General features: G+C 34.5%; 1 protein-coding gene and 1 pseudogene across 2 annotated transcripts; both read right to left on the reverse strand.

Annotated features, from left to right (window-relative positions):
* Positions 1-6,893: 6,893 nt before the first annotated feature.
* Positions 6,894-9,932, reverse strand: LOC143560455 (uncharacterized). Its single transcript, XM_077048758.1, has 2 exons — positions 9,804-9,932; positions 6,894-7,178 (listed from the first exon to the last, which is right to left on the reverse strand). The coding sequence occupies exons 1-2, from the start codon at positions 9,912-9,914 to the stop codon at positions 6,951-6,953; spliced, it is 339 nt and encodes a 112-aa protein (XP_076904873.1). The 5' UTR covers positions 9,915-9,932; the 3' UTR covers positions 6,894-6,950.
* Positions 9,933-15,335: 5,403 nt separating this feature from the next.
* On the reverse strand, positions 15,336-24,927 carry LOC143561093 (protein PEROXIN-4-like; annotated as a pseudogene). The gene is made up of 6 exons (XR_013140236.1): positions 24,644-24,927; positions 17,985-18,022; positions 17,683-17,888; positions 17,492-17,620; positions 16,197-16,326; positions 15,336-15,599 (listed from the first exon to the last, which is right to left on the reverse strand). The product of XR_013140236.1 is annotated as a protein PEROXIN-4-like (transcript).
* Positions 24,928-25,477: the final 550 nt, after the last annotated feature.

A 25,477-nucleotide genomic window follows, 5' to 3' on the forward strand; every position in this document is an offset into this window, starting at 1 on the left:
TCAAAAGGAAGGGTCATTTCCTCGAGAAGGAAATTCTCAATCGAGGAACTGGAAATAATATTGTCGATCTTGAAGAAATTTAAGAACCACAAACAACTGCTGAGGAAGTTGGAAAGTCTGATCAACAAGATATTGTTGCTGATGCATCAGACATAAACACTAGCGTTCGCAGAAGAAGTAGGACTCGAGTACTAAATTTTAAATAGCTATGGCATCTAGATGGTCCCGAAGTCCTATTAGTAGCCGAGTCAAATGACGAAACTACTAACTATAAATCTGCTATCATAGATCCGGAATCTGAGAAATGGCAAGAAGCCATGAATGCCGAGATGCAATATATGCATGACAATCAAGTCTGGAACTTGGTTGAGCTACCCCCGAAAGTCGGGCAGTAGGGATCAAGTGGATTTTCAAAATGAAAACTGACATGCATGGAAATGTACAGACTTATAAAGCACGGCTAGTCGCGAAAGGTTTTACGCAAACTCACGGTGTTAACTATGATGAAACCTTCTTGCTCGTTGCTATGACTAAGTCGACAAGGATATTACTTGTCGTATCGTGTATTATGACTACGAGATATGGAAAATGGATGTCAAAACTGCTTTTCTTAATGGCCACCTTTCTGAAGATGTCTATATAGTTCAACCTGAAGGTTTTGTCGATCCTAAATATCCTAACATGATGTTCAAACTGAATAAGTTCATTTATAGACTTAAACAGGCATCTCGCAGCTGGAATCTTCATTTTGATGAGAAAATCAAAGAGTTTGGTTTTATCAAAAATGAAGATGAGCCTTGTGTTTATAGAAAGGCTAGTGGGTGCACTATATCAGTCCTCCTCCTATGTGTGGATGATATACTGATAATTGGAAATAACATTCCTACGCTTATGGAAGTTAAGCACTGGTTGAGATCTTGTTTCGCAATGAAAGATCTTGGTGAAGCTGTTTATATTCTAGGAATCAAGATCTACCGAGATAGGTCTGCAGCTTCTAGGGCTAAGTCAAAGTAAATACATAGACAAGGTAATGGCACGCTTCTCAATGGATAACTCCAAAAAAGGAGCTTTTCCCATTTCTAAAGGAACCGTGTTTAACAAATCGCAATCTCCGGCAACGGACATTGAAACTAAGCACATGCAAGCAATTCCATATGCTTCAGCGATTGGTTCTATCATGTACTCTATGTTATGCACTAGACCTGACGTCTCGTATGCGTTAAGCATGACTAGTCATTTTCAACAAAATCCTAGCATTGCCCATTAGACTGCAGTAAAGAACATTTTAAGGTACCTAAATAGGACCAAGGATATGTTCTTAATGTTTGGAGGAGTGGAAGAAGATCTCACTGTAAGGTGTTACACTGATGCTAGCTTCCAGAATGACCAAGAAGTTTCTCTCTCACAATCTAGTTGGATAAAGAAATTCATAGCCCGCCTCGATCTGGTTCCAAGTTTTCAAAAACCAATCGACGTAATCTATGATAACACAGGAGCCATTGCTCAAGCCAAAGAGCTCATATCTAATCACAGGGCCAAGCACACTCTAAGTAATTTCCACTATATACGGGAAATATTGGAATGAGGAGACATCATAATAAGCAAAGTAGACACGGATCAAATCCTAGCAGACCCGTTCACTAAGCCGATGACTCAGGACAAGCATAACAAACGAAGGGATGCTATAGGTCTTAGATTAGCTAGTCATTTGTTTTGATTTAGTATTTAGATGTATGAACATTTAAACAGTTATACTTTTGAATTCACTTTTGATTTAATGGTTAAATGCTAACGTTGAATATTTTAACTGTGTTCAATTTTAATACATTTAATCCATGAATATTGTATTCTAAATTATCCATAGTTAGTCAGACTCCTGGGAATGATTCTGAACAAAGACTATTCTAACTTTGGACTTAAGGAGTTGACTTCCAAACTCACAGACCTCATTATGAATGACATTGGATGTAACTCGCATCAAATCATCTTCATGGATCTTAGTCATAAAATGTTTTGATATTGGTATACTCATTCAGTATCCTTATACCTGAGATACATATTAGAACTTTCGTTTACTGAAGGCTATTTTTTGATCAGTGTCAACCGCTGTCGCGTAACTGCCAGCTATAAAGGCATTGGTTGGGAACAATCTGAAGTTCGGTGGGAGTTGTGTGTTGTCAAGTTGGGATTCTGTACTCTTACATGATATGTAACAGTTAGACATCGTGGCGCCCTCGTTGATTCAAACTGGTGAAATGTGAGGCCTCACTCAAACTTACTATGTGTTTGATTGGACCATTTTGATTCTAGATCGAGAAAAATAATGATTGAACACCATATGAGATTGAATCTGATCCATGTCTCATTGTTCAATTGGTGTCTTATGCGAAAAGGATAAATGAAAACGATTGCCATAAGCTCATTACTTAGCGAATGAGCCCCATTCGTTAGACTAGCTACTCATTCGTTAAAGTAAGAGCTCATTCGCTATAGATTTAGAAAATGAAGGATCCTTCATTATTTAAGGATACCCATTTGCTATGGAATGTAGTGAGTGGGAGTAAATTCGTTAACGGTATCACTCGTTCGTTAGTGATGCTTAACGAATGAGCCTAGGCCTATAAATAGGCAGATCCTGTTCATTTTGCATAGAGATATTTGCTTATTTATTCCTAATGTAACGTTACCACGCCGGATTCTCCCTAGACTTAACTTATCCATCCTTAACATGTCAATAAAGTATCGTTCTACATTATTCATCATCTCGTATACGATTGATGTATCCAATTGCGACTAGATCTGGGCTCGTTATAACGTTTTCTCAACTGGTATCAGAGCAGACGGTTGCTCGTGATACATCAATTTTCTATGAAATTCTGATTCAAAACGTGTTCTTCGTGTTAAGTTAATGTTTGATCAGATTTGGAATGAATCCGTGGATGTTCATTGAAATTGAAGATTGAATCATGTTCCTAACGTAAATCCGATGCTTTTATGAATTTTGGTGGTTAATTATGGTGAATTGATGAATTTGCCATTGATGAAGCTTTGAATTTGCATATCAAAATTGACATGGATTAATTGTATTCTTGATTAAATTAATGATTGCATCAAGTTTTGTAATGTATCTTCGAAGCTTCTTTGAAGATCTGTGATGTTAGTTTGAAGATATATTGAAGATTCGAAGTTTCCAGGGAGATAAACATTTCCCGGCGACGTAACTGTAATTTCCAGTGATTCATGCTTTTTCGGCTACAGTAACCGCTCCTAACGGTTCGTTCTTTAAATTAATGTGCTCATTCGTTAACAAGTTTAACGACTGTGGAATTCTTAACGAATGAGACCTCATTCGTTCTTAGTTCTAACGAATAAGGGTGTTTAACGTATGTGGACATTCGTTAATGTGTACATTCGTTAATGGGTTTAACGAATGAGTGTCTGGTTAACGAATGTGACCAGTTTAACGTATGAGGATAAAAAAAAGAGTATTTTCCGGAAAATTTTCTTAATCAAAATTTTTCTGGGATATTCCCAATATTCTGGACCTTTTTCTTGAAATTATTGGCAACATATTTTCCGGCCGACATTTCACGTGTATCTACTGGCCGAGGAGGAGAACCTGATTAATTTAAAGAGAATTTTATTGGAGATTTGAAGTTTTGTTCAAGACCTTGCCGAATTGGTCAAGAAAAGGGGGATATAAAAATTTCAAGGTGTTTATTTTGATTGGTATCTTCCTATATTTGCAAGGGTTTCTTGAAAAATTACTGCAATTCGGGTGGTAATACATGATTGCAAAGCTACGTTGACTGAGTTCAAAACTGCAATTGTTCTTCGATTGTTGATTGATTTGTTCGAGATTGAAACCTGATTATGTGGGATACGAGTGTCTGTTCGTTTACTTCTTTCTGAAGGTCTTTGATCCTGACAATGTTGGCTATGAGTATTCGGCGGATTACTTCTGTTGAAGGGGACAATTCTTGAATGGGTTGATCCTGTGGAGGAATATACGAGTCTTATCATTGAATTGAAGAATCTGATTGTTCAGGATTGATTAATGGAGGTTGGAACTCTGTATCATATGCCCAAAATAGTAGTGCATCCAAGCGAATGGGATGTAGAAGAGCTTCAAAGAGTGATAATTTGGGGAAATACGTTATCGAGAGAGTGAAAACCGAAGTCAAAAGATTTCGAATGATTGGATTATTCATGAAGATGTGTGACAAGGTCAGACGTAAAGATTTTTTGTTTTACCAGTGCTGATGGATAGCTGATGACTTATGGTTGATTGTTGAAAGATTGATCCATATCATTTGCCAGTTGAATGATCAGGATGATCACCTAGAGTTACTTATTTGAGGGGGAGATCTAATATGAGAAGCTTCAAATTATTAGTTCGCGTACAAGACTAAAGACTTGTCCATCTGCACAAGCCCGAGAATCATCAGTCAAGGGGGAGTCAATTAAAGTATAACGACTGATGACTTGCAGTTAACGTATTCATTGTTAATTTATTCGTCGTTAACGTATTCGACGTTAAAGTATTTGAAGTTAACGCATTCGAAGTTAACGTATTGGAAGTTAAAGTATTCGACAGCTACAGAAAAGGGGGAGTCTGTTAGTGCATGATTTGTTGTTCACGACTGATCGAATAGGCTAGGGGTAGTTTAGTCTTTATCTTTAATGTAAAATGGCTCATTCGCTAAGCATGTTTAGCGAATGAGGTCCATTCGTTAGACTAGCTACTCATTCGTTAAAGTAAGAGCTCATTCGCTATGGATTTAGCGAATGAAGGCTCATTCGTTATTTAAGGATGCCCATTCGCTATGGAATGTAGCGAATGGGAGCTCATTCGTTAACGGGATCACTCATTCGTTAGACGAATGAGCATAGGCCTATAAATAGGCAGATCCTGTTCGTTTAGCATAGAGTTCAGTGCCATATTTATCCCCTAATGTAACGTTACCATACCGGATTCTCTCTAGGCTTAATCTATGTGTATAATGTATCAATAAAGTATCCGTCAACCTTTATGTGATGTATCCAGAATAATGTATCAATTAAGTATCGATCAACCTTTAATGTATATCATCTCGTATACAAATTGATGTATCCAATTGCGACTAGATCTCGGGCTAGCTATAGCGTCATATAGTAACATATTTTCATCTTGCAATAGTGTATTCCAAGATGTTTGGTTAATGACTTTAAAATGTCATAACTTGTTGGGGGGGGGGGGGCAGCCATGTGTAACTAGAGCGTCACTGGCTGTCAGCGTTGAGGAACTTAACCAGAAACCGTCCAAGTTGGAGACTGTTGAATTTATGGACCAGTTCGGTTAAGTCAACGCGGCTGACCGAGTTATGACCCATGAGAGTTACACCTTGGATAACGAGCATAAAACCTGCTTAAGTTAGTTCACCGAGTTTGACATATATTAACGAGATATTTATGGACTGGGCTTTGGAAATTAGAGATGGGCTTGGTGGCCCGGTTTGGCTTAACTAGTTAATTATAACTAGTTAACAACACTTAAAACCCTAGCCACCAAAGTTCTTTCTCAATTCACCCATCCCACCATCACCGCTGGCCAGCCACTCCACCGGAGAGTCGTTGCCGCTGCTGCTGCTGCTGCTACAGTCCACCGCTGCCGATACTGCTGCAATAACCGGCACCACCGCCGCTGCCCATGTGCACCGCCACCGTCAGGTCTCGTTTGGTCACCTAGCGAAGTTCGTTATCCCTCGGTGTCTCAACCGGTTCGTTATCACTTTATCACATTGGTAGTAGTATAATAAATAGTTTTATTACCGTGCTCGTATGGTTTTGTAATCAGATCCTGTCGGGTTCGTTAAAATGTTGATTACTCGATTTTATTCCTTTGCGTACATATTAATTAATTGGTTTAATTAATTATTTGACATACTATTAAACCGGATTTAATAATAAATTTTTTGACTGATCATCACTGGAACCCAACAGTTGTGTTATTCAATAATGACTCAGTGTGTTTCAAGAGATTGACTAATAAGGAGAATGAGGCCCAAGGGGGCAAAATAGAAGTGGTTTGGTGTGGTGAAACCAGGTCGTATGTGTAAGAATAAACACATGTAACATGTTTATAATAGAAGTCGTGCATGCTATATAGCTTTGTTGTGCCACTGGACTGGACTGGACTGGATAATTGGCCTAGATTCATAACAGATGAGTGGTTCATGTCGAAGATCCTTTCGTGTTAGGAGTGGGATAGATATAGAGTTCAACCAATTACCAAAGCTACACAAGAATATTTGGTTGGATTTCAATTCATGACATGTTAAACAAGTCAGTGCAGTTTAGGATCATGTCCACTAGTAAGCCTAGTGGCTATGAAATAGGACATATTTTTATTTTCATTGTTTTTATTTTCAAGGGATGTTTTTGAGAATTTGGTGGAAGTAATCATTTCGATTTTTCTAACTCTTTAAAGCCAAATAACTTTAAATTAAAATATTTGTTGCTTGAGATCAATCAAAGTTCGAATGGGTCAACTTTTAACTATGTGTTCCAAGATTTTAGTTGACTAAACAGAGTATTGATAACACCATATTAATTTGAAAAATTCAATAAGTAAACACTATAACCTTCAATAAGCAAACACTATTACCTTATCTTTGTGTTTTTTGTAATTGAAACTTTGGTAACATTTCATTTTCAATACATATACTCAAGCCACCAAAATAAAATCATCATCTTTACGCCCCTAAAACTATTAGATTTTACACTAATATTATAAAAAGGACAGTTAAGTAGAAGTTATTAAAGAGAAGTTACATTTAATAAAAATTGTATGTTATAACACTGGTAGAAAAAGTTTCTATAAAACGGTTTAAAATAACTAAAGCGGTTATACATAAAACCGCTACAAAAACCTAAAAAACCGCTCTATGATTGCATCAACCCATAAAAAGCTAGAGTTTGGCATATTTAGTGGCCATGGTTGTATCAAACACCTTCACAAAGAATCGTGTTCTTGGGATTGATAATTTTTCTAGTAAAATAGTGCCTAGTTGAAATATCAGTTTCTTTTTCACTACAGAATTAATGCCTCCCATAGATATTATTTCAGCAAATGCAGCTGGTTCTTTGTTCCTCTCAAATGATATATCCGTGGATCCTTTTAATATCACCATCACAAACTGCAATAACAGAATTAGTGTTCGTATATGCATCATTACGAGGGAAAAAATTACGATGAATGTGCCATATAGAAGAGAGAGATATAACACAAAAAAAAAATAGTGATGATAAAGGGGTAGATTGTTGATAATATCAATTTCATACTTGATTATAAAATATTGGTCTCATACCCAACTAAAGGGAAAATTCTATAGGGTGGCAGTTAGACCTGCAATGTTATATGGAACAGATTGTTGGGCCATCAAGAAGGCACAAGTGCGGAAGATGGAGGTAGCAGAAATGAGAATGCTACGTTGGATGTGTGGGCACACAAGGCTAGACCGAATAAGAAACGTGGTGTTTCGCGAGAGATTAGGGGTGGCGAACATAGCAGACAAGATAAGAGAGTGGAGATTGAGATGGTTTGGACATGTAAAGAGAAGACAGACGACGAATCCTGTTAGATCCGTAGAAAACATTACTATAGAGGGGAGGAGGGGTAGAGGACGACCGAAATTGACTTGGGATGAGAGGATTAGGCATGATTTAATAGACCTAAACCTCTCCGAGGACATGGTTGAGGATAGGAATTCGTGGAGAAGTAGAATTAAAGTTAAGGATTTTTAGAGAGAATTCAATACCTTAGGGCTTAGACTTAACTTATTTAGGTCACATACCATAATGGTATTCCCCTTACATATATTATTATTATTATTATTATTATTATTATTATTATTATAATTATTATAAGCTTTTATATAGCTGTTAAACTGTGATCTTATTATTAATATTATTATAATTAGTAGTAGTTTTTATATAACTGTTAAACTTTGATTTCCTTTATTTTGCTTCATATACATGTACTTAGAGCCGAGGGTCTCTCTGGAAGCCACCTCTTTATTCCTTTGGATAGAGGTACGGTGTGCCTACATCCCACCCTCCCCAGACCCTACTTATAGCTTTGCTGTCGGTGGGATTTTACTGGGCATGATTGATTGATTGATTGATACCCAACACAATATCTATTGGGTGTTAGTGTACTCGTTAGTTTGTTAAAAAAATGTCTGTTGAGATTTTCAGTTACATTTTTTTTTCTTGCCATTATAGTTTTATATATATATATATATATATATATATATATATATATATATAATTTTATGTTTTTAACAACTACAACAATCTAAAATTTACTAAATTACATAATATCATTATCGGTATAAATTTGAAATATTTAAATTATGTTAACTTCGTGATGACATAAATCTCAAAAAAATAATTTAATATTTCATACATATAAATAATATCATTTACACGTCACAAAATAAAAGTTTATTTTCTGAAACTACTATGAAGCATTACTACACAATGGTTTAAAAAAAATAAATAAATTTTTAATATATGTGGTAAACATGCATCTCATACATGATTTTGAATAATTGAACTGAGTATCATCTAATACCATAAATGTATTCAAAATTATGAAAATCTTTTGTAAGTCTCATACCCAAATAATCATCAATGGTGCAAAAATAACTTGAATGCAAAATATTGGTGTATTTGTCATACCAGGGCTGGGTAATAATAAAGACGCTTGTCTTTTGGAAGAAGGTCAGGATTCAAATTCTGACACGAAGTAAATTATTTCTTTTATGTAGTTTAAAAGTATAACGCAGATAGAGTCGTCAGGAAAAAATGTGGTATATTTAGTTAGTTCACCTTAGAAAACTAGCCTTCAATTAATATTATGATTATTAAAGGGTTGATCGTTGTCTCGTTTCATAAGGTGCGTTGGCATAGTTTCGGCGTAACTTGTTCCAATCAGTTTGGTCAGATTATGTAAACATACTTGATTACTTGATAATAATAAAAATGTTGAAAGGTTTTGGAAGGTTGTGACTTTAATCACATACTATAAATTTAATGGTTATGCAAATATTATATTGACTGAAATTCAATAATTGAAAAATATAATATAATATAATATAATATAATATAATTTGTAATTATTCAACGCATGTATATGAATTTAACACTAAACATATTTAATCCTCCCTGTTACGTGTGGAGAGTTATGGTGATCATATAAAAATGCTTTTACTTATTGCTTTAGATATGAGACAGAAGAGGAGTTTTAAATCGTCTTTTTGCTTTAATAAATATATGTCTGTGTGTGTTCGTTTACAAATGGAAGGTAATATGAGATTTTAGGTATTAAAATTTAAAAAGAAGAAAAGAAAAAGAAAACCTTATATTAACTGATTTAACTCCACTATGAACTACGAACTATGAATTAGTCATTAGTTTCCACTTCGAATCAACAATCATGTTTTACCATTTTTGTGAGACCAATCATTACATCTGGGTAAAATGTTATTTGTATTTACAGAATTAAAGAAAAATCTATCCTATTACATAATATATAAATTTTAAAAAAAGAACATACAGAATTTTTTTATTTTTTTTGGAAAACTTTTATATAAAACCGCTATGGTTAGAAATTCCTAATAAGTGACAAAATAAAATTACATACTAGGTAACGGTTTTTTATTCAGTTCAATTATTTATAAACGAATTATAAAACCGATTGTTATTAAAAAGAGAAAAAACCTATGTATGTAAATTTGAAAGGGAGGGAAAGAATTTACCTTTTCAGGCCGACCGATGATTTGGGCAACGGCTCTTGTGGCCTCGGAGAAGATTGCATTGGTGTCAATACCATCGAGGCAAACATTGGTGGAGATTTGGACACAAGGCATCTTAGCTTAAAGTGTGTTGGTTTCAAGCATGAAATCGAGGAGGTTTTAAAAGCTATTTATAGACTTATCATGAAATGGAAAAGCACCCAAAAACTTTCGCACACGATTTCCAGTTATTAAATTGAATCCGAGTGGACTCTATTATCATATAGCTTACTTTACAGAGTCATGAAGACTTAAAAGGGTCACACTTATCACAAGTTGTTTGATATGATAAAATTTTTAATTAAACAAATATGTAATAAAATAAAGTTGAAGAAATTGAAACACTTATCAAGACTCAAGAGTACGCGTCAACTTTGTAGTTTGTAGCAAACAAAAAAATTTGTTTTTCAGCTTCTTAATTTCCCTTCTTTTGTTTCCAAATAAATGATAAATATATTTATATTTTTTTCAATAAATAACAAAAGAATATTTTGTTGATTAAATCTTACTAGAAAAACATTCTGATTTAAGTATTTAGAGATTTATAAACAATGAACATCAATTTTCACTTTTTATAATAAATGCTTTATTAATTAATTAATAATATTAATCAACACAATTTCATTAATACTAGTTTTAGTGTATTTATATGTAAGTTCAATCATATTTAAACTCAAAATACTGTTTTACAACTTTTAAATCCACACTACTAAGCAGCATCGTTCCCAAAATTTCGAGAGTCCAAGCCTCCAAGGTGGTACTAAGAATGATCTTTATAACTTAAAAAAAAAGGTCCAAATAGATCCATAATAATTGAATACTTCATTACTAGACTCAGAGCTTATTAGATTATATAATTTCAATAGATCTGTTCAAATTCTTTTGTCCTTATTAGGTTCTATTCAACCGAATTCACCAATTAAGTTTAACAAAAATATGTATACAACTTTTTCAAAAATTCTGGTCAGTGTCCTAGACATCGGCCGAGTCCTGTCTGGAGCCTTAGACAGCAGCTCTATCATGAAGTATATGACATTATACTATTCAACTCGTGTAATGCATGGTTTCAAAGTTAGTTCAAATCTATATTAAGAGAGTTTAAATATTAATCCCAAAACTTGTATATGTCTGTCTATATAAATGCATACCAAATAATTTTATGTGTGTCACTTTAGGGTTGCTTCCCACCCCCTTTCAAGCCACTAGATTACTTGATTTGTTATTTGAGACTTCTTATGTGTTTGACCCGAATTCGCGGGTATGAGTTTCACCAAACCCTAATAATCCTTAAATGGGTTATAAATCTTATTATTTGTTAAGCACTTTCATAATCAAACAATAATTTTCACGGGTCTTGAGTCTCATCAAACCTGGATAGCCTTAAAACGGATTATAACATCTAATATATTTGTGAAACCCTTTTATAATCAAACCCTAATTTAATTTCTCTCGTCTACATATTTTCCATCATCGGTCTATCATCTCTATCACCGGTTAACTTTTGATTACACCCACCATCATCAACCTCCACTATCGTGCGTCAACCACCATCATCGCTTACATCAACTGTCCCTTTTTTATAAGACAAATATTTGTGTTCATGTTTGTTCGTTTAAGAAGCCAACATGTTAGAGTTCCTTTATGTTCGTTCGTTAATAATCTAGAAAACCTACATATCAATTGAAAGAGCCCAAAAGTTTAAAAATACAATGAAAGTAAGAAACTAATATATACGTATTAAATCAAAACAAAACTACGTTAAAAAATAAAATCATTACAAAATATAAACTAATAAAAATAGAAACCTAAATAAAACCCCGTAGCACGAAGGATTCAAACTAGTAGAAGATAACTTCGGGAGTTAATATATAATGAAACTAAAACCCTTTATTCTACCTATTTTGTGGCAGCTAGCGAAATCAAAACTTTTTAAGTTATTTTTTCTACAAGTATGGGTTGAGGTAAGTGAGAAACCATCTCATAATAAACATCTTTATGCATTTTACGTATTCAAGTGACATTGTTATTGATAGTCGGTGGAGTTTAGTTTCTGTTTTTGTTTTAGGAATAATTAATGACGAAGACGTCTTTGTTAGTTTTTAAATATGGCGTTTAGGCAATGCAGCTTATCAACTTAAATAATCAATCTTTTCTTTTAATCGACTTTCACGTTTTGGCCTAGTCATCCTTACCAAAAGTGGCCATATTCTTTACAGGCATCTTTATTTGTTACTACTGTTTTTTTTTCATATAACTTTTTTCAATTGTTTTCTACTATTTATTAAACTTACTTGTTTTCAATTAATGTTTCGAAATCCAAGATTTAGTATAGATTAGATAGCATAAGGATTTTAGTATTGGTGAAAAGGGAGCTGATGATACACCTCCTCAGAAGTGTATATACATGGTGAAAACGGGGCATAAGTCCCATATGGTTGTCACTTGTTACGTTAGTCGATTTTTGGTCACTTAAAACTAGCATATATACAAGTCATATGACTTGGCTCAAATATTAGCGAATGAACTTTTCCGCACAATCATACGCCCCGCATGACCATCAAAACAGCCCGTTTGACCACAACGCAACGCAACCCATATGATCATGGTCCATCTACGATCCATGTGACCATCAAAGCTCATATGTTTTCAGTATTAGTTTTATTTTTTTCTTAAACAAGTTGCTTTAAGATGTAAACAAACCGAGCTCAAAGCTTGGCTCGATAGAGAGATTGAAGCCTACCAACCCGTATAATTTTGAGCTCAAGCCAAGTTGAGTCCAAGATAGCTCAAACTTGGCTCGTGAACAACCCCAACTATGGATGAAATGGATACTTGCCTCTCAAAAATGCACCAAAAGTGGAACTATTTTGGAGATTAGAAACGGTCGTGGTGTAATTTAACAATTGTGATCAACTATGATATATAGTTAAAAAAAATAAATAAATTGAAATGATCAATGAATAAAGCCTGGATATTCTAAGTAACCTAATGACAAAAGACGACCTCATAAGCTCACAATCGTAGACATCGTAGGGTAGCCATGTCCAACAACTCCTATTCCAAGAAAAACCACGGCTCGAAGGCCCATTGCAATAAAACCCATCGGGATCATATTCAACTTGAGATCTTGTAAACTTCAACCCAGATCTTCACTTCTTCTCCATTGCCGGTTGAGCTAAGCTCATTGACATATACAGTTTTAAGGTAGTGACTTTTTAGGACGCGTTTGTTTCACAGGCTTTTTTTTTAAAGGATTTAGAAATGGAATTTGAATGGAATGTTTGAGAATCCCTATCATGTGTTTGGTTGGTTAATATGTATTGGAATTGGAATCTTCTTCATTCTCGGGGTTGTGTGTGTGTGTGTTTTTTTTTTTTTTTGAAGAACGAGGGCAAAGGCGGAAACGTTTTAGTTTTTTACATTTTTCGTTTTTTATTTATATTTTGAGTTATGATTTATTTATTTATTTTTGTGAATTTTTTTGAGGGGTTATTATTGTTTAATAAAACCCATTCAAAAAAAATTCAAAAAAATAAATAAATAAATCATAACTCAAAATATAAATCAAAAATGAAAAATGTAAAAAGACTAAAATGTTTCCGCCTTTGCCCTCGTTCTTCAAAAAAAAAAAAAACCCGACCCGAAACCCCTTTTGACCCGTTCCGACCTTGACCCATTCCGACCCGGACCCGTTCTGACCCGAACCTTTTGACCCTAAACTGTTCCGACCGAACCAAAACAACCCTTTTTTTAGTTGACTCATTCCGACCCTAAACCGTTTCGACCCAACCCAACCCATTTGCCACCCCTAGTGATCAGGGTTAATAAAACAATCATTTATTTTTCATAACAATCCTTATAAAGTAGGTGGGATTTTAAAATCCCATAAAATGTGATATTTGATGGGATTTAGTTTCCATTTCCATTCTTTCATTTAATGAAACGAGCATATCAATTCATAGAATTTAAAATCTTATTTTTTAAAATTTCTTCCAAATCCTAAAAACGAACAGGACCTTAATGATAAACTATAGGCAAACGAGTAATTATAGTCCTAATATGGCAAAAAGAAATTTATGATTATGATGCCCCATACTCCCATAGTGGAATCTTCACCAAATGAGACTATTGAGTGTGAAAGAAAAATAAGATTAGATCGCACCTGACTGCTCGTGTCTTAAAATAATTTTATAGGAGTAATCATTATCTTTATAAATTTTAAAACTAACGCAAGTACACATCAAAAGTTTTCTACACCGACCAACAAAATCATCATCAGTTCCTAATATGTAAAATAAGAAAAACAATCACAACATTAAAAAAATGTCACCTTTATTATTAGGTCCCTCAAAGAGTGTGGCGTTTGCTGGCATATGGTCATATTATGAAAATTGAGCATTTTAAAATGCTTAAACGCAAAGATAACAGTTAATGGTGCAAATGAGCCGAGCTACTCGCGATCTACTCGAGATCGGCTCGTTAAAAAGCTCGATCGAGCCGAGCTTAACCGAGCCCGAGCTCGAGCCTAAAAATAAGCTCGTTTAATAAACGAACCCGAGCTTCCCTTATCGAGCTCGAGCCAGCTCGCGAGCCTAAACGAGCCTGTCATTTTTATAATTTTTTAAAATATATATTTAATAATTATTAATTAATATATATAATGTTATGAAAAAATAAATAGAAATAACTAAATAATATATATTATTTTATACATAAAGTTATAATAGAAAAAAATAATATAAAAATAATTATAATTATATAAAAAATAGTTGATATAGTAAACGTGCCGAGCCTCGAGCCGAGCTCGAGCCTGAAAATCTACTCACGAGCCGAGATCGAGCTTTGAAAATAAAGCTCGAATCGAGCCGAGCTCTGTGTAAGCTAAACGACCCGAGCTCGAGCCTAGTCGAGCTCAGGCTCGGCTCGTCTCGTTTGCACCCCTAATAACAGTATGTGAGTGACTTGAAACTAACTCAGTACAGTTTTTAACTAGTAACTTAAGCCTGTTGATTAGCTCTCAAGTAAAATATGAGTTAAACTACACCCGTGTTTGGCTAACACGGTGATTGGTCCCTCAGGACAAAAAGCAGACAACTACAACAAAGTTCTAAACAAGTTAAGTTCAATCTTTAGTTTCAGCTCAGTGGTGAGATTCAAGCCAGTCGGCTCATATAGTTTTCAAATCAAATGGAAATATTTAGAGTCAGTAACGGTAATTTAACAACCGTGATTAACTATGGCAGACAGTTCAAATAATGACTCTTTTAGTGATATCCACTGGGAAATATGCAACTATAGTTTGAATATGGTTTTAGAACTGGGTTCAAGTGGTTTTAGAAACGGCAATATAGGACAGGACGTCCCATAATGGCATCTTCACCAAATGAGTTTGAATATGTTTTAGAACTGGGTTCAAGTGGTTTATAGTAGAGTTCGACTCGGTTTATCAGGACACTTCATATTTTATCTAAGTTGACAGAGATTCGTGCAATGCTATAGTTGCACTGTTGCAGTTGATCTTCATTTATATCAGTTTAATTCTTCATGTCACACGTTATTTCCCATAAAACAACACCGAATTTCCACAGCAAAACGTATCAAAAGCCGTAAACTAGCAGTAACACAAACATACAATGGTGGATATGGAACCAAACACAGATAATGAATTATTTTAACCTTTCTTGGGCATGGCTGCAAGCCTGGTGTACATCTTAGCCATCGACTGAAATCCTCTAACGTCACCAGATCGAAGAAGATTTCCTGCAACCAGAATAATATAAAATAACATGGCCCAAGAGAATATGCATAAGAAAACACAAAATTTGATAATATTATATACAAATATATAATAAAGAAACAAATTCATACATCCTCGTCCAAACTTCGTATAATTATCATATTTACACAGCAAAAATCATAGTATCGAATATACCCATTTTCAACATTAAGACATTTATACCCTTCCTTTAAAACGTGCATTAGAATAATGAGAGTTTGGAGTGTAAAGAGAAGTAGAGGGGTATAATGGTCATACTATAAATTGTATTAACTGTAATGCGTGAATATGAAATTTTGAGTATTTTAAATGGGTATACTTTAAATCAATATTTATGGTTGGGCAATATGATATTATTCCAAGTTTTTAGTGGTATATATCAGCACGTTCCTAAAATAAGCTCTTTTTTAAATTACTTTTCACATCTCTTTAACAAGTTAGAGACTGCATTTTTTGTACCAAGAGAAATGAATATATGGATAAGGAATTAAATTTTTGAAGAAATGAAAGCAGATGGCCAGATTGTGAATCAAAAATTCAAAATGGAAAAGGTTAATTCAAATCTACTTAAGAAAGTTCACCTGAATCACAATTCAACGGGCTATCGGGTTCTGGATGGGCCATTAAAGCAATTATAGCTCTACAAACAGACTGAAGTGTCCAAGCTGGACTCCAAGCATTCTTCAGGATATCTAGACATATTTCTCCTGTCTACACAACCACAGAAGATATATGAAGATAAAAGAAACTTTTAGAATAATGACACTCGTCGACACCACCACAAGCACTTTTTTCAAAAACAATGACGTTACACATACATGAAATTTATTTTGAAAAAAGAGACAGCGGAAACCGTGCTAATACTAATATCTAAACGTAAGTCAAAACTAATGATTCTTAATGTTGGGATAAGCATATACCTCTAAATTCTAATATCTAATTGTTTCATTTTAGATAATCAGTTTCATACCAGCTGCAACAATACTATGTATCAAAAGGTAAATAGATCACATATTTACCTCTTCTTTTAATATAACTCGAGGGACTTTTACTCCCATTCCACAAAGCCTCTTTCGTAATTTCAAATATAATGCATTTACTAATTAATTTTACCTAGTGATTTCTTATATATTTAAAAGTTTCCGAAAACCCAAACAGGCGATTAATGTCATATAAACTACATCCAAACCATTGTTGTCAATAGTGAAGATAGCGATAGCGCGCTTTGTTGTAATGCGGTTAAGCGCTGCTACACCCTGTTTAGGGGCTCAATAGTGTGAAAATAGCGATATTCAGTTTTTTTAGAATAAATAACATTTTTAGACTATCTTGGTGGTATTTGTTGATTATAATTGCTACTTTGGTGGGGTAAATGTTTATATATTGATTATAATTGCTACTTTGGTTGACTTACTAAATGTAAAATATTAAAAAAAAATTTCTACTTCATTGCTTGGCGCTATTTCATCGCTATCGCTACGCAGCATATAGATGGCTTGTCGCAATTGACAGCCATTCGCTATTTCCAACTATGATTCAAACACTCTCTCTATGACCTGTATGCTTAGAAGTGATTATTTAATATTACATAATCACTTGCTAAACACCAAACACCCCCCTAAGTAGGCATTACCCAGCACACACATAGTCAAGCTAATGATGTATCATGTATGTATATGTTTATCCACAAATTAATAGGTTAAGTTGCATTCCAATGAACAAGAAACGAGGAAAACAAAAGAGCAGGCTACGAAAGATCTACAAATCAGCAAATAAGAAAACCATTTTGTTTTCATTTCTCGGAGAACACTAAAGTCTTTTTAAAATGGGATTGATGAGACTGATTTTATAAAAGAAAGAAAGAAAAGATTGATACCTTGAAATGCACATTTGGATGGAATATTTTGGTTAAAAACCTCACTTGAGGCGGCTGCAAAGGGTATTGCTCCGGGACAGAAAAGGCAAGCTGAAAAACTCCACCTTCATAAGGCGTTTCTGATGGTCCCTGTATATGTATATGGAAATTCATCAACCAAAACACATAGATATGTGTGTGTGTATTCAGACCTTGATAAGTGCTGTCCATTTAAATATGTTGGAATCATCACAGACAAGCTGAATATCGGGATCAGCTACTTTCTCCCTTTGAACCTCCTTGTATTCCTTGAATAATCTTGCTCTTGATGCCTAATGAATCAAAATTAGGGGACAAAAATATGAACATGTGAAGCAGATGCAAAACCCAAAATTAGAATTAGTTAGGGCGAAGATGTCTAATTGTTATACTGAATTACGTTGCTGATTGGAGTTTGAATAGTATGCTAATTACTAACTAAAAATTAATTAGGTCTAATTAAGAAATAACTGACCTGCATTTGGTGTAATAATAATTGATGATATGATCTTCCTGCAAACACGATATAGATCGAAGCGATGAATAAAACCCCAAAAGAAAGAAAGAAAAGAGATGGTGTAGAATTATTACCTGACTTACAGAGATGGGTGGGTTATTCTTCTATTCTCTCATGACGCCTCTATATATTTCACAAGGAAATTAACTGTGGTTTTTTTATATTTTTTACCGTGATTTTATTATCTTTAATTACATGGAAAAAAGGTTCACATTGTATCTTTCATTCGTATAACCATTCGAATAAAATAACCTCAAAATCCGTTTTTGTTCATCCTATTAACAATTCCTCCTCCTCACTTTTCTCGTCGGCCGTTTCATAATGGGGTTTCACGGTGTGGTTTGAAACCGTGAAGCCGTCTAAATCGGTCATCGGTTTGGTTTTACAGTTCGATTTTTTCTCTTAACTTTCGGTCGGTTGGTTTCAATAATGCAAACTGCAATCATGGGCGGACCTTATTAAGGACGGGGAGGGGTTGTGGCCCCCTCGGGTATTCGACTCGGAAGTAGAATATATGACTCACGTCTTTGTAATTATGCTATGTTTTATATCTTTTGTCCCTCCTATTAGAAAGCTAATATTCATTTATGTGAAAGAAGATGTTATTTTTTGGGATTTATGTTCTTTATTTGATGAAAAAAATTTGTTTACTATATATGTGTGAACTTGTTACTAGTTTGAAATTTTTTGCCCCTCCAATGTAACTTTTCAAGTTCCGTCACTGACTGCAACATACGTTTTGATTTATGGTTTATACCAAAAAGCAACCGTGTGAAGCCGGACCGGACCATATGATTTGGTTATATTTTCTTTTTAAGTATTATATAACAAGTATATAAAATTATGAGTTAAGTGTCATTTTAGTACCCGTGGTTTGTCTAATTACGCAGCTTTAGTACCGTTTTTGAATTTATTGCAAATAACTACCTCACTTTTCTAAAACTTGCAATTTTAGTACTTTTTTCTAACCCCGTCTATTTTGTCCGTTAAGTCAGGGGCAAATTAGTAATTTCAATTATTTTATTTATTTTCTCTTCTGAGCTAAGTGACATTTTCGTACCTGTGGTTTGTTCAATTATGCAACTTTGGTACCTTTTTTTTTTGAAATTTTTGCAACTGGATACTTTGATTAGTTTTGAATATATAGACAAACCAAAAGAGATATTACATATTACAATTAATAAATCATCTATAATCCTAAATGAACAAAATAACCCCCCGCGGCCGCGCTCATTGATCCTTCAAACCTTAACCGTTGTTCATCTTCAAGTTCAATGAATTACAATATGGTTTTTTGCCTATGTGATTCGTCGACCATCGTTCATCCACAAGTTCAATTGATGTTATACTAAGAGGTGCGAAGTTGTGTTATTGTTATTTGGCTTGATTATCCGATGTGTTAAAGAGCTACTGTTATCATGCCTGAACTTTCGAAAATGCACATAAAAATATGCAAGAAAAATGGCTAAGATGAACTCGGATCTTGAGCTACTAGAAGTAAATTGGCAATCAAGAACAAAAAGCTAAAACATATGTTATACATTTCATGGTTGTTTTTCATATTCAATCATGTATTTTAATTACCTTTTAATTGTAATACGTAATATGTAATGTCTCTTTTGGTTTGTCTATCTATAAAAAAATAATTAAAGTATCAAGTTGCAATAAATTAAAAAAAATGTACTAAAGTTGCATAATTGAGCAAACTACAGGTATGAAAATGACATTTAGCTCAAAAGAGAAAATAAATAAAATAATCGAAATTACTAATTTGGCCCTGACTTAACGGACAAAATAGACGGAGTTATAAAAAAAGTACTAAAATTGCAAGTTTTAGAAAAGTGAGATAGTCATTTGCAATGAATTTAAAAACGATACTAAAGTTGCGTAGTTGAACAAACCACAGGTACTAAAATGACACATAACTCTAAAATTATAATATCAGGCATATTAACAAAATTAAAGTTGTGGTTTTTATATTACTACAGTAATAAAACAGATGGGCTAATCCAAAAATATTTGTACTTAACAACTTAGTTTTCAAATTTGTGCTTAACAACTTAAATTCTGTAAATTCTTGAAAGATGCACTTATATATATACGTGCATATAGGCTAAGTATAAAATGAAAACCCATTTGAGTTGTGAAAACTCTAGAAACTCATTCTCAACCACATGTTTTTAATTAATATTTAAATCTTGTGATCCACAATTAAAGTGAATAAAAAATGTAAATATAAATATAATTTTTTCTCTCTCCTGATAACATATATAAAAATTAATAAAAAAATGTTAAAAAATATTAAAACATTTTTTTTATGTTACGATGTTTTGTATTAAATGCTACAACATATATTACATGTAACAAAAAAAAACCGATGTTACATAGGGTTTTCGCGGGTTTTCATAACTCAAGTGAGTTTTCATTTTAACCTTACCCCTTGCATATATATATATATATATATATATATATATATATATATACATATATATGATCAGGATCATGTGAGACTTTTTGAGAATTGATAGCTATGAGAATTATTTTGTACCACAAAAAAAACGCAAAAATAAAAAAAATCATAAAACAAAAAAAAAACACAAAAATAAAAAAAGTAATAAAACCAAAGTTCTTATTTATCATCCTGGTTTCTAAAAAAACATAAAAAAATCTCGGTTTAGCTAAATTATACATATATGTATAATATGTACATATATGTACACACATGTTTTTTTCCTATACACAAATGATAATGTAGATATGTGTACATTACGTAACTAGAGATTAAATGAAAGTATACATATGTGTAATATGTACACACATGTATAATATGTACACACATGTTTTTTATTATAAATATATGTATAATATGTACACACATGTTTTTTTCTATACACATGTATAATTTAAGGTAAATGATAATGTACATATGTGTACATTAAGTAACTAGATATTAAATGAAAGTGTACATATGTGTATAGGTATAATATGAATTGAAAAGAAAAAAAAAATTTGTTTTTTTATTTTTTTTAATGAAATCAGAATGAAATATAAGAATTTTGGTTCTTTTACTTTTTTTAAATATTCGTTTTTTTTTTTGTTTTATAAATTTTTAAATATTTTTTAGAGGTTTTTATTAGTGGTTCAAAATGGTTCTCAAAGTTCTCAATTTGCCAATGGTTCTCTTAGGATCCTTACCATATATACACACACACACACACACACACACACACATATATATATATACATATATATATGTATGTATGTATATCATATTTTACTTTGGACATTTTGTATAAAAGTGCAACATGCTCAAACCGTGGAACCAAACTGTTACTAAGGGTTTGGTTCACGTTTTCATCTAAAAACCGTTAAAACGGGACCGTAAACACCCTCTGTTTCATATTTGATGCTAATAGGCTTGTTTCTCAATAACACAAGACATTGACAGTATACGTTGCCTTGAAAAATAAACACTTAGGTAGCGTTTAGTATGTAGTAATGAGAGGTGAAATGGAATGGACCATTATAAAGGAATGAAGAAAAGTGTGTTTGGTTGGCTAGGGAATTGAATTACTCATTACATTGTCCATTACATTCCCTCTAAAACACCTCAAATCCATTCCATCCACCCCCTTGTTTTTTTTTTCATTTCATCCCCTTTTTCACTCTACTCATCTCCACCACCCTCCCATTATTACTATCGATCACCATCACCAACGCCACCTCCACCACCCCCATCGCCCGCCAACCACCATCACCATCGACACCCACCAACGCCACCCACCATCACCGCAACCTACCCACCACATCCCCCTACCACCACCGCCCCCGCCATTACCACCAATCGCCACACCACCTGCCACCACTAACCATCGTCACTGGCCACCACTAACCACCATCACCGATCGCCTCCCACTCTGGTCACTACCACCGCCACCACTGCCCACCACCACTACCGCCGCCACCACCCACTACATCTACCACCATCTATTCTCCAATTTTATTTTATTCCTTCTTTTTTTTTGGTTTGTCTAACAACATTAATTAATTATTCATTCCATTCCTAGTTTTCTACATAGTAACCAAACAAAACAATGAAATGATAATGATCCATTCCATTCCATTTCCTTATTCATTCAATTCTATTACCTCATGCCGAACAGACCCTTACAACTTTGAACCTTCACCATCAAAACGATTGATCCCGATGCAAGCTCCTTTGACAATGTCTAGCAACGTTACTATTGCTACAAGACTCACCCTATTTTGAATTTCTATATTGTAAATCTAAAACTTTAGAGTAAAATAAAAGGTGATTTTACAATTTTTCAGTATAAAAAAAGGTATTATACAGTTTCAAGTTAAGAGTTGGGATGAATATAAAACTGATAAGATTTTCGAGTAAATTTATAGAGCTTGCCAGGTTTAGCCGTTTAGGCGTTAGCCCATGGAAGTACAAACACGGAGCACTCAACAATCAACCGTCAACATCCTTTACTTTCCCATAGTCATGTCTAGCCAGAGTTCTAAGCCTGAATTGGGAGTAAGGAAAATTTAATTACGTGAAATGAAAGTTATTATTTACTAAAATAGGTTTTTTATTAGTTTAATTCTTTATGGGCCCCACCACAATCTAATCTCCTCCCCTACCCGAGTTTAGGCCGCGAGTCATCACCATCTTCGGCTCTGCCTTATGGTCATCGTCGGAGTTCATATCGTCATTCTATCTCCCTCTCTCTCTGCGATCTGATAAATTTCAATTTTTATTCAAGCTATTTCAATATGTTCGCTTCGCTTCAGCAAGAAATTATAATTGCTTGTCCTTGGTTTCATCCCTGTTATTACCAAATGTAAAGATTCAGCATTCAGTTATTTGTCTCGTTCTTCAACAGTACGGTAACCTGAACGAAGATGACAAATCACGAAATGAAATTAATCAATACAACCAATTCAGTTCCATCTGTGAACAAAATAACTGTTCGATAAGCGTTTTGGATATTCAAATCGAGTAAAAGTGTAAAAACATGGAGGATTTAGCCCACTAAGATCTATTTGTGATCTGTACCGGCGTAATTGGAAGTTCAACAGCCTATCAAGTTGGTCACATAACCCTACTCCTCAAGCAATTCGACTCTCAGATGGTGATCGAATCGAAGAAATAATGGCGCGAAGCGAAATCAGAAATTGGTTATAATCTCCACTTCGAAACCGAGCAACTGGATCTAGGTCGCAATTCGTTAAGATCCATTCAATCGAATTAATTTGTGTACAAAAAACAAGTTCAGAATAAATAAAAGGTGAAAACTTAAAATCAGATAGGAAAACCGATGAGGGAGAGAGACGATCTGAGCTCCAATGATGAGCATGGCCGGCACGGTGGCGAAGATGGTGATGGTTGGTGACCTAGGGGGTGTTTGGGATTCCTTATTTTTATCTCATTATAGCTTATGATTTATGATAAGTAAAAAAAAGTGTTTGGATTTCATTATTATGTGAGAGGAAATGTTGATAAGTTATATATTTGTAATTTATGACTTCTCTTTATAAGTTATAAGGAGGTGAAAATAAGGAATCCTAAACAGCCCCCTAAACTCCGATAGGAGAGGAGATTAGATTGTGAAGGTGGGGCCCATGCGGAAATAAATTAAAAATAAATGAAAAGTAATTACAAAACCTATTATGGTAAATAACTTTCATGTAATCTATTTGGTAATTAAATTTTGGGGAAATTCTCAAACTAGCCATTTTGACCCACTTTTTTCCAGTTTTAGCTCAAGACCAAAACAAATTCCAAAAATAGCCAAACTAATCCGTTGGATCCGACGACGGCCGCTTCTGATCCAACGAAATAATGAGTCTATTGGGATGCGTCACGAAGCATATTATTCTGTCGGATTCGACAGGTTTACGTTTTGTCCGGCGGATTAATGAAACAAACCGACGTATTAATAAACAGTCGAATTTGACGGTTCAGTTCATGCTTTGTCGGTTCCGACTGTTAAATTTGTCCGACGAATCCTAGATTTTTCAAGAGGGTTTTTGATTTTGAGTTCTAGAGTGAAATTGAACACTATGATTGTATTCTCCTCATAACACTAAGTGATTTGCATTATTGATTTACTTGATTTTGTGGAGAAATAAGAAAGATAGAGATGGAGGTTGGTTATGAAGGTTTAGGGTTTGAGAGGTAAAAGATGAAGAATTCAGTCGGATCTACTAAAATTCTGTCGGATGCATTAATACTTTGACACGTGGCATGATTTTTAAAGGTCCAAAAATTCCATTGGATGGTGCTAAAATTCCGTCGGACCCGACAGAATATTTAGCTATTTTGGAAATTTGTATTGCTCTTGGGCTATAATTGAAAAGGCTTGATAAAAATGGCTAGTTTGAGAATTTTTCTTCTAATTTTCCCCACTCCCAATTTGGTAAAAAACTCCGTCTAGCCATTTCACTATTTCTAAAAGGTCAAAAATACATACAACATACCCTTTTCTATGATCACCTAGGTACCTTGAACACACTAAATTCAACAACACTTTGACACAACATCAAATCCACAAAGTACTGGTGCCCCATCTCCCCATCCCGCCACTGCATCTTCGTCGGAGCTCTACCGTAAATCGGTAATGCACCCCATCGTTGCACCGATTATCATAATCCAAAGGTAAGTCATGTCAAAATGATCCATCACATTGTCAACCACCCCAAACTCCCTCAACGTATCCACAAAAGCACCATTAAAAGCCTCCATCTTATTCTGATTAAACGCAAGCCTCCGAGCATACCCTCCAGTCGCCACCGTCATCCTATAAACCAACTCGGGCACCACCACATTCCTTCGCCTCACCCTGTCTAAAACCCATGCCCAAAACTCAGCAGCATCCCTAGCTTCCTTCATACATTTTTTTCAAATTCGGCCAGCAAACCCCATCGTGTAACCCCCGAATTCATTACTATCGTATCCGGGACAATTTTTCCCACCAAAATACGATTTTGAACACGCTTGTGATGCAAACCGACTGAGACCGATTTCTCGGGTTTGTAATGTTCGTATCGAGCACCCGTGGAACGATTCTGATTTCATAATCCAACACGAAATTAAGAAGATTTTGAAAACTGTCGCATTGATTAGAATCCCCCCCAAAAGAACAACCACCGGTTGTTCAAACAATTCCAACCCGAATACGAATCGAATAGTTTAAACGAGCAATGTGTCGAATAAACCCACCCGTTACTCCCTAACGAGCCCAACCGTTCGTCTCACCACAGACGTGTCTACGGGTAGTCGTGTCTTGACCACCGGCACCGTCCGTAGTTACTGATTACACCCTCGTCGTTGCTCCCGTGGGGGGTTGGGGGGGGGGGAACCGCCTCGCCCAAACATCCCGAATATAATCTGATTTGTTACATTGAGTTATTTCGGGCAATGAACACTCGAGTTTGAGTTT

This window comes from Bidens hawaiensis, unplaced genomic scaffold, assembly GCF_021521415.1.
Source record: "Bidens hawaiensis isolate Kalapana, Puna unplaced genomic scaffold, B.hawaiensis_p1.1 tig00001143_1, whole genome shotgun sequence".
Lineage (NCBI taxonomy): Eukaryota > Viridiplantae > Streptophyta > Magnoliopsida > Asterales > Asteraceae > Bidens > Bidens hawaiensis.

Excerpts from the sequence above, each read along its gene's own strand:
- LOC143560455 (XM_077048758.1), bottom strand. The coding sequence starts at position 9,914 with ATGCCTTGTGTCCAAATCTCCACCAATGTTTGCCTCGATGGTATTGAC. Across the intron at positions 7,179-9,803 it reads TCATCGGTCGGCCTGAAAAG|TTTGTGATGGTGATATTAAA; the intron begins GTAAATTCTTTC and ends CTGTTATTGCAG.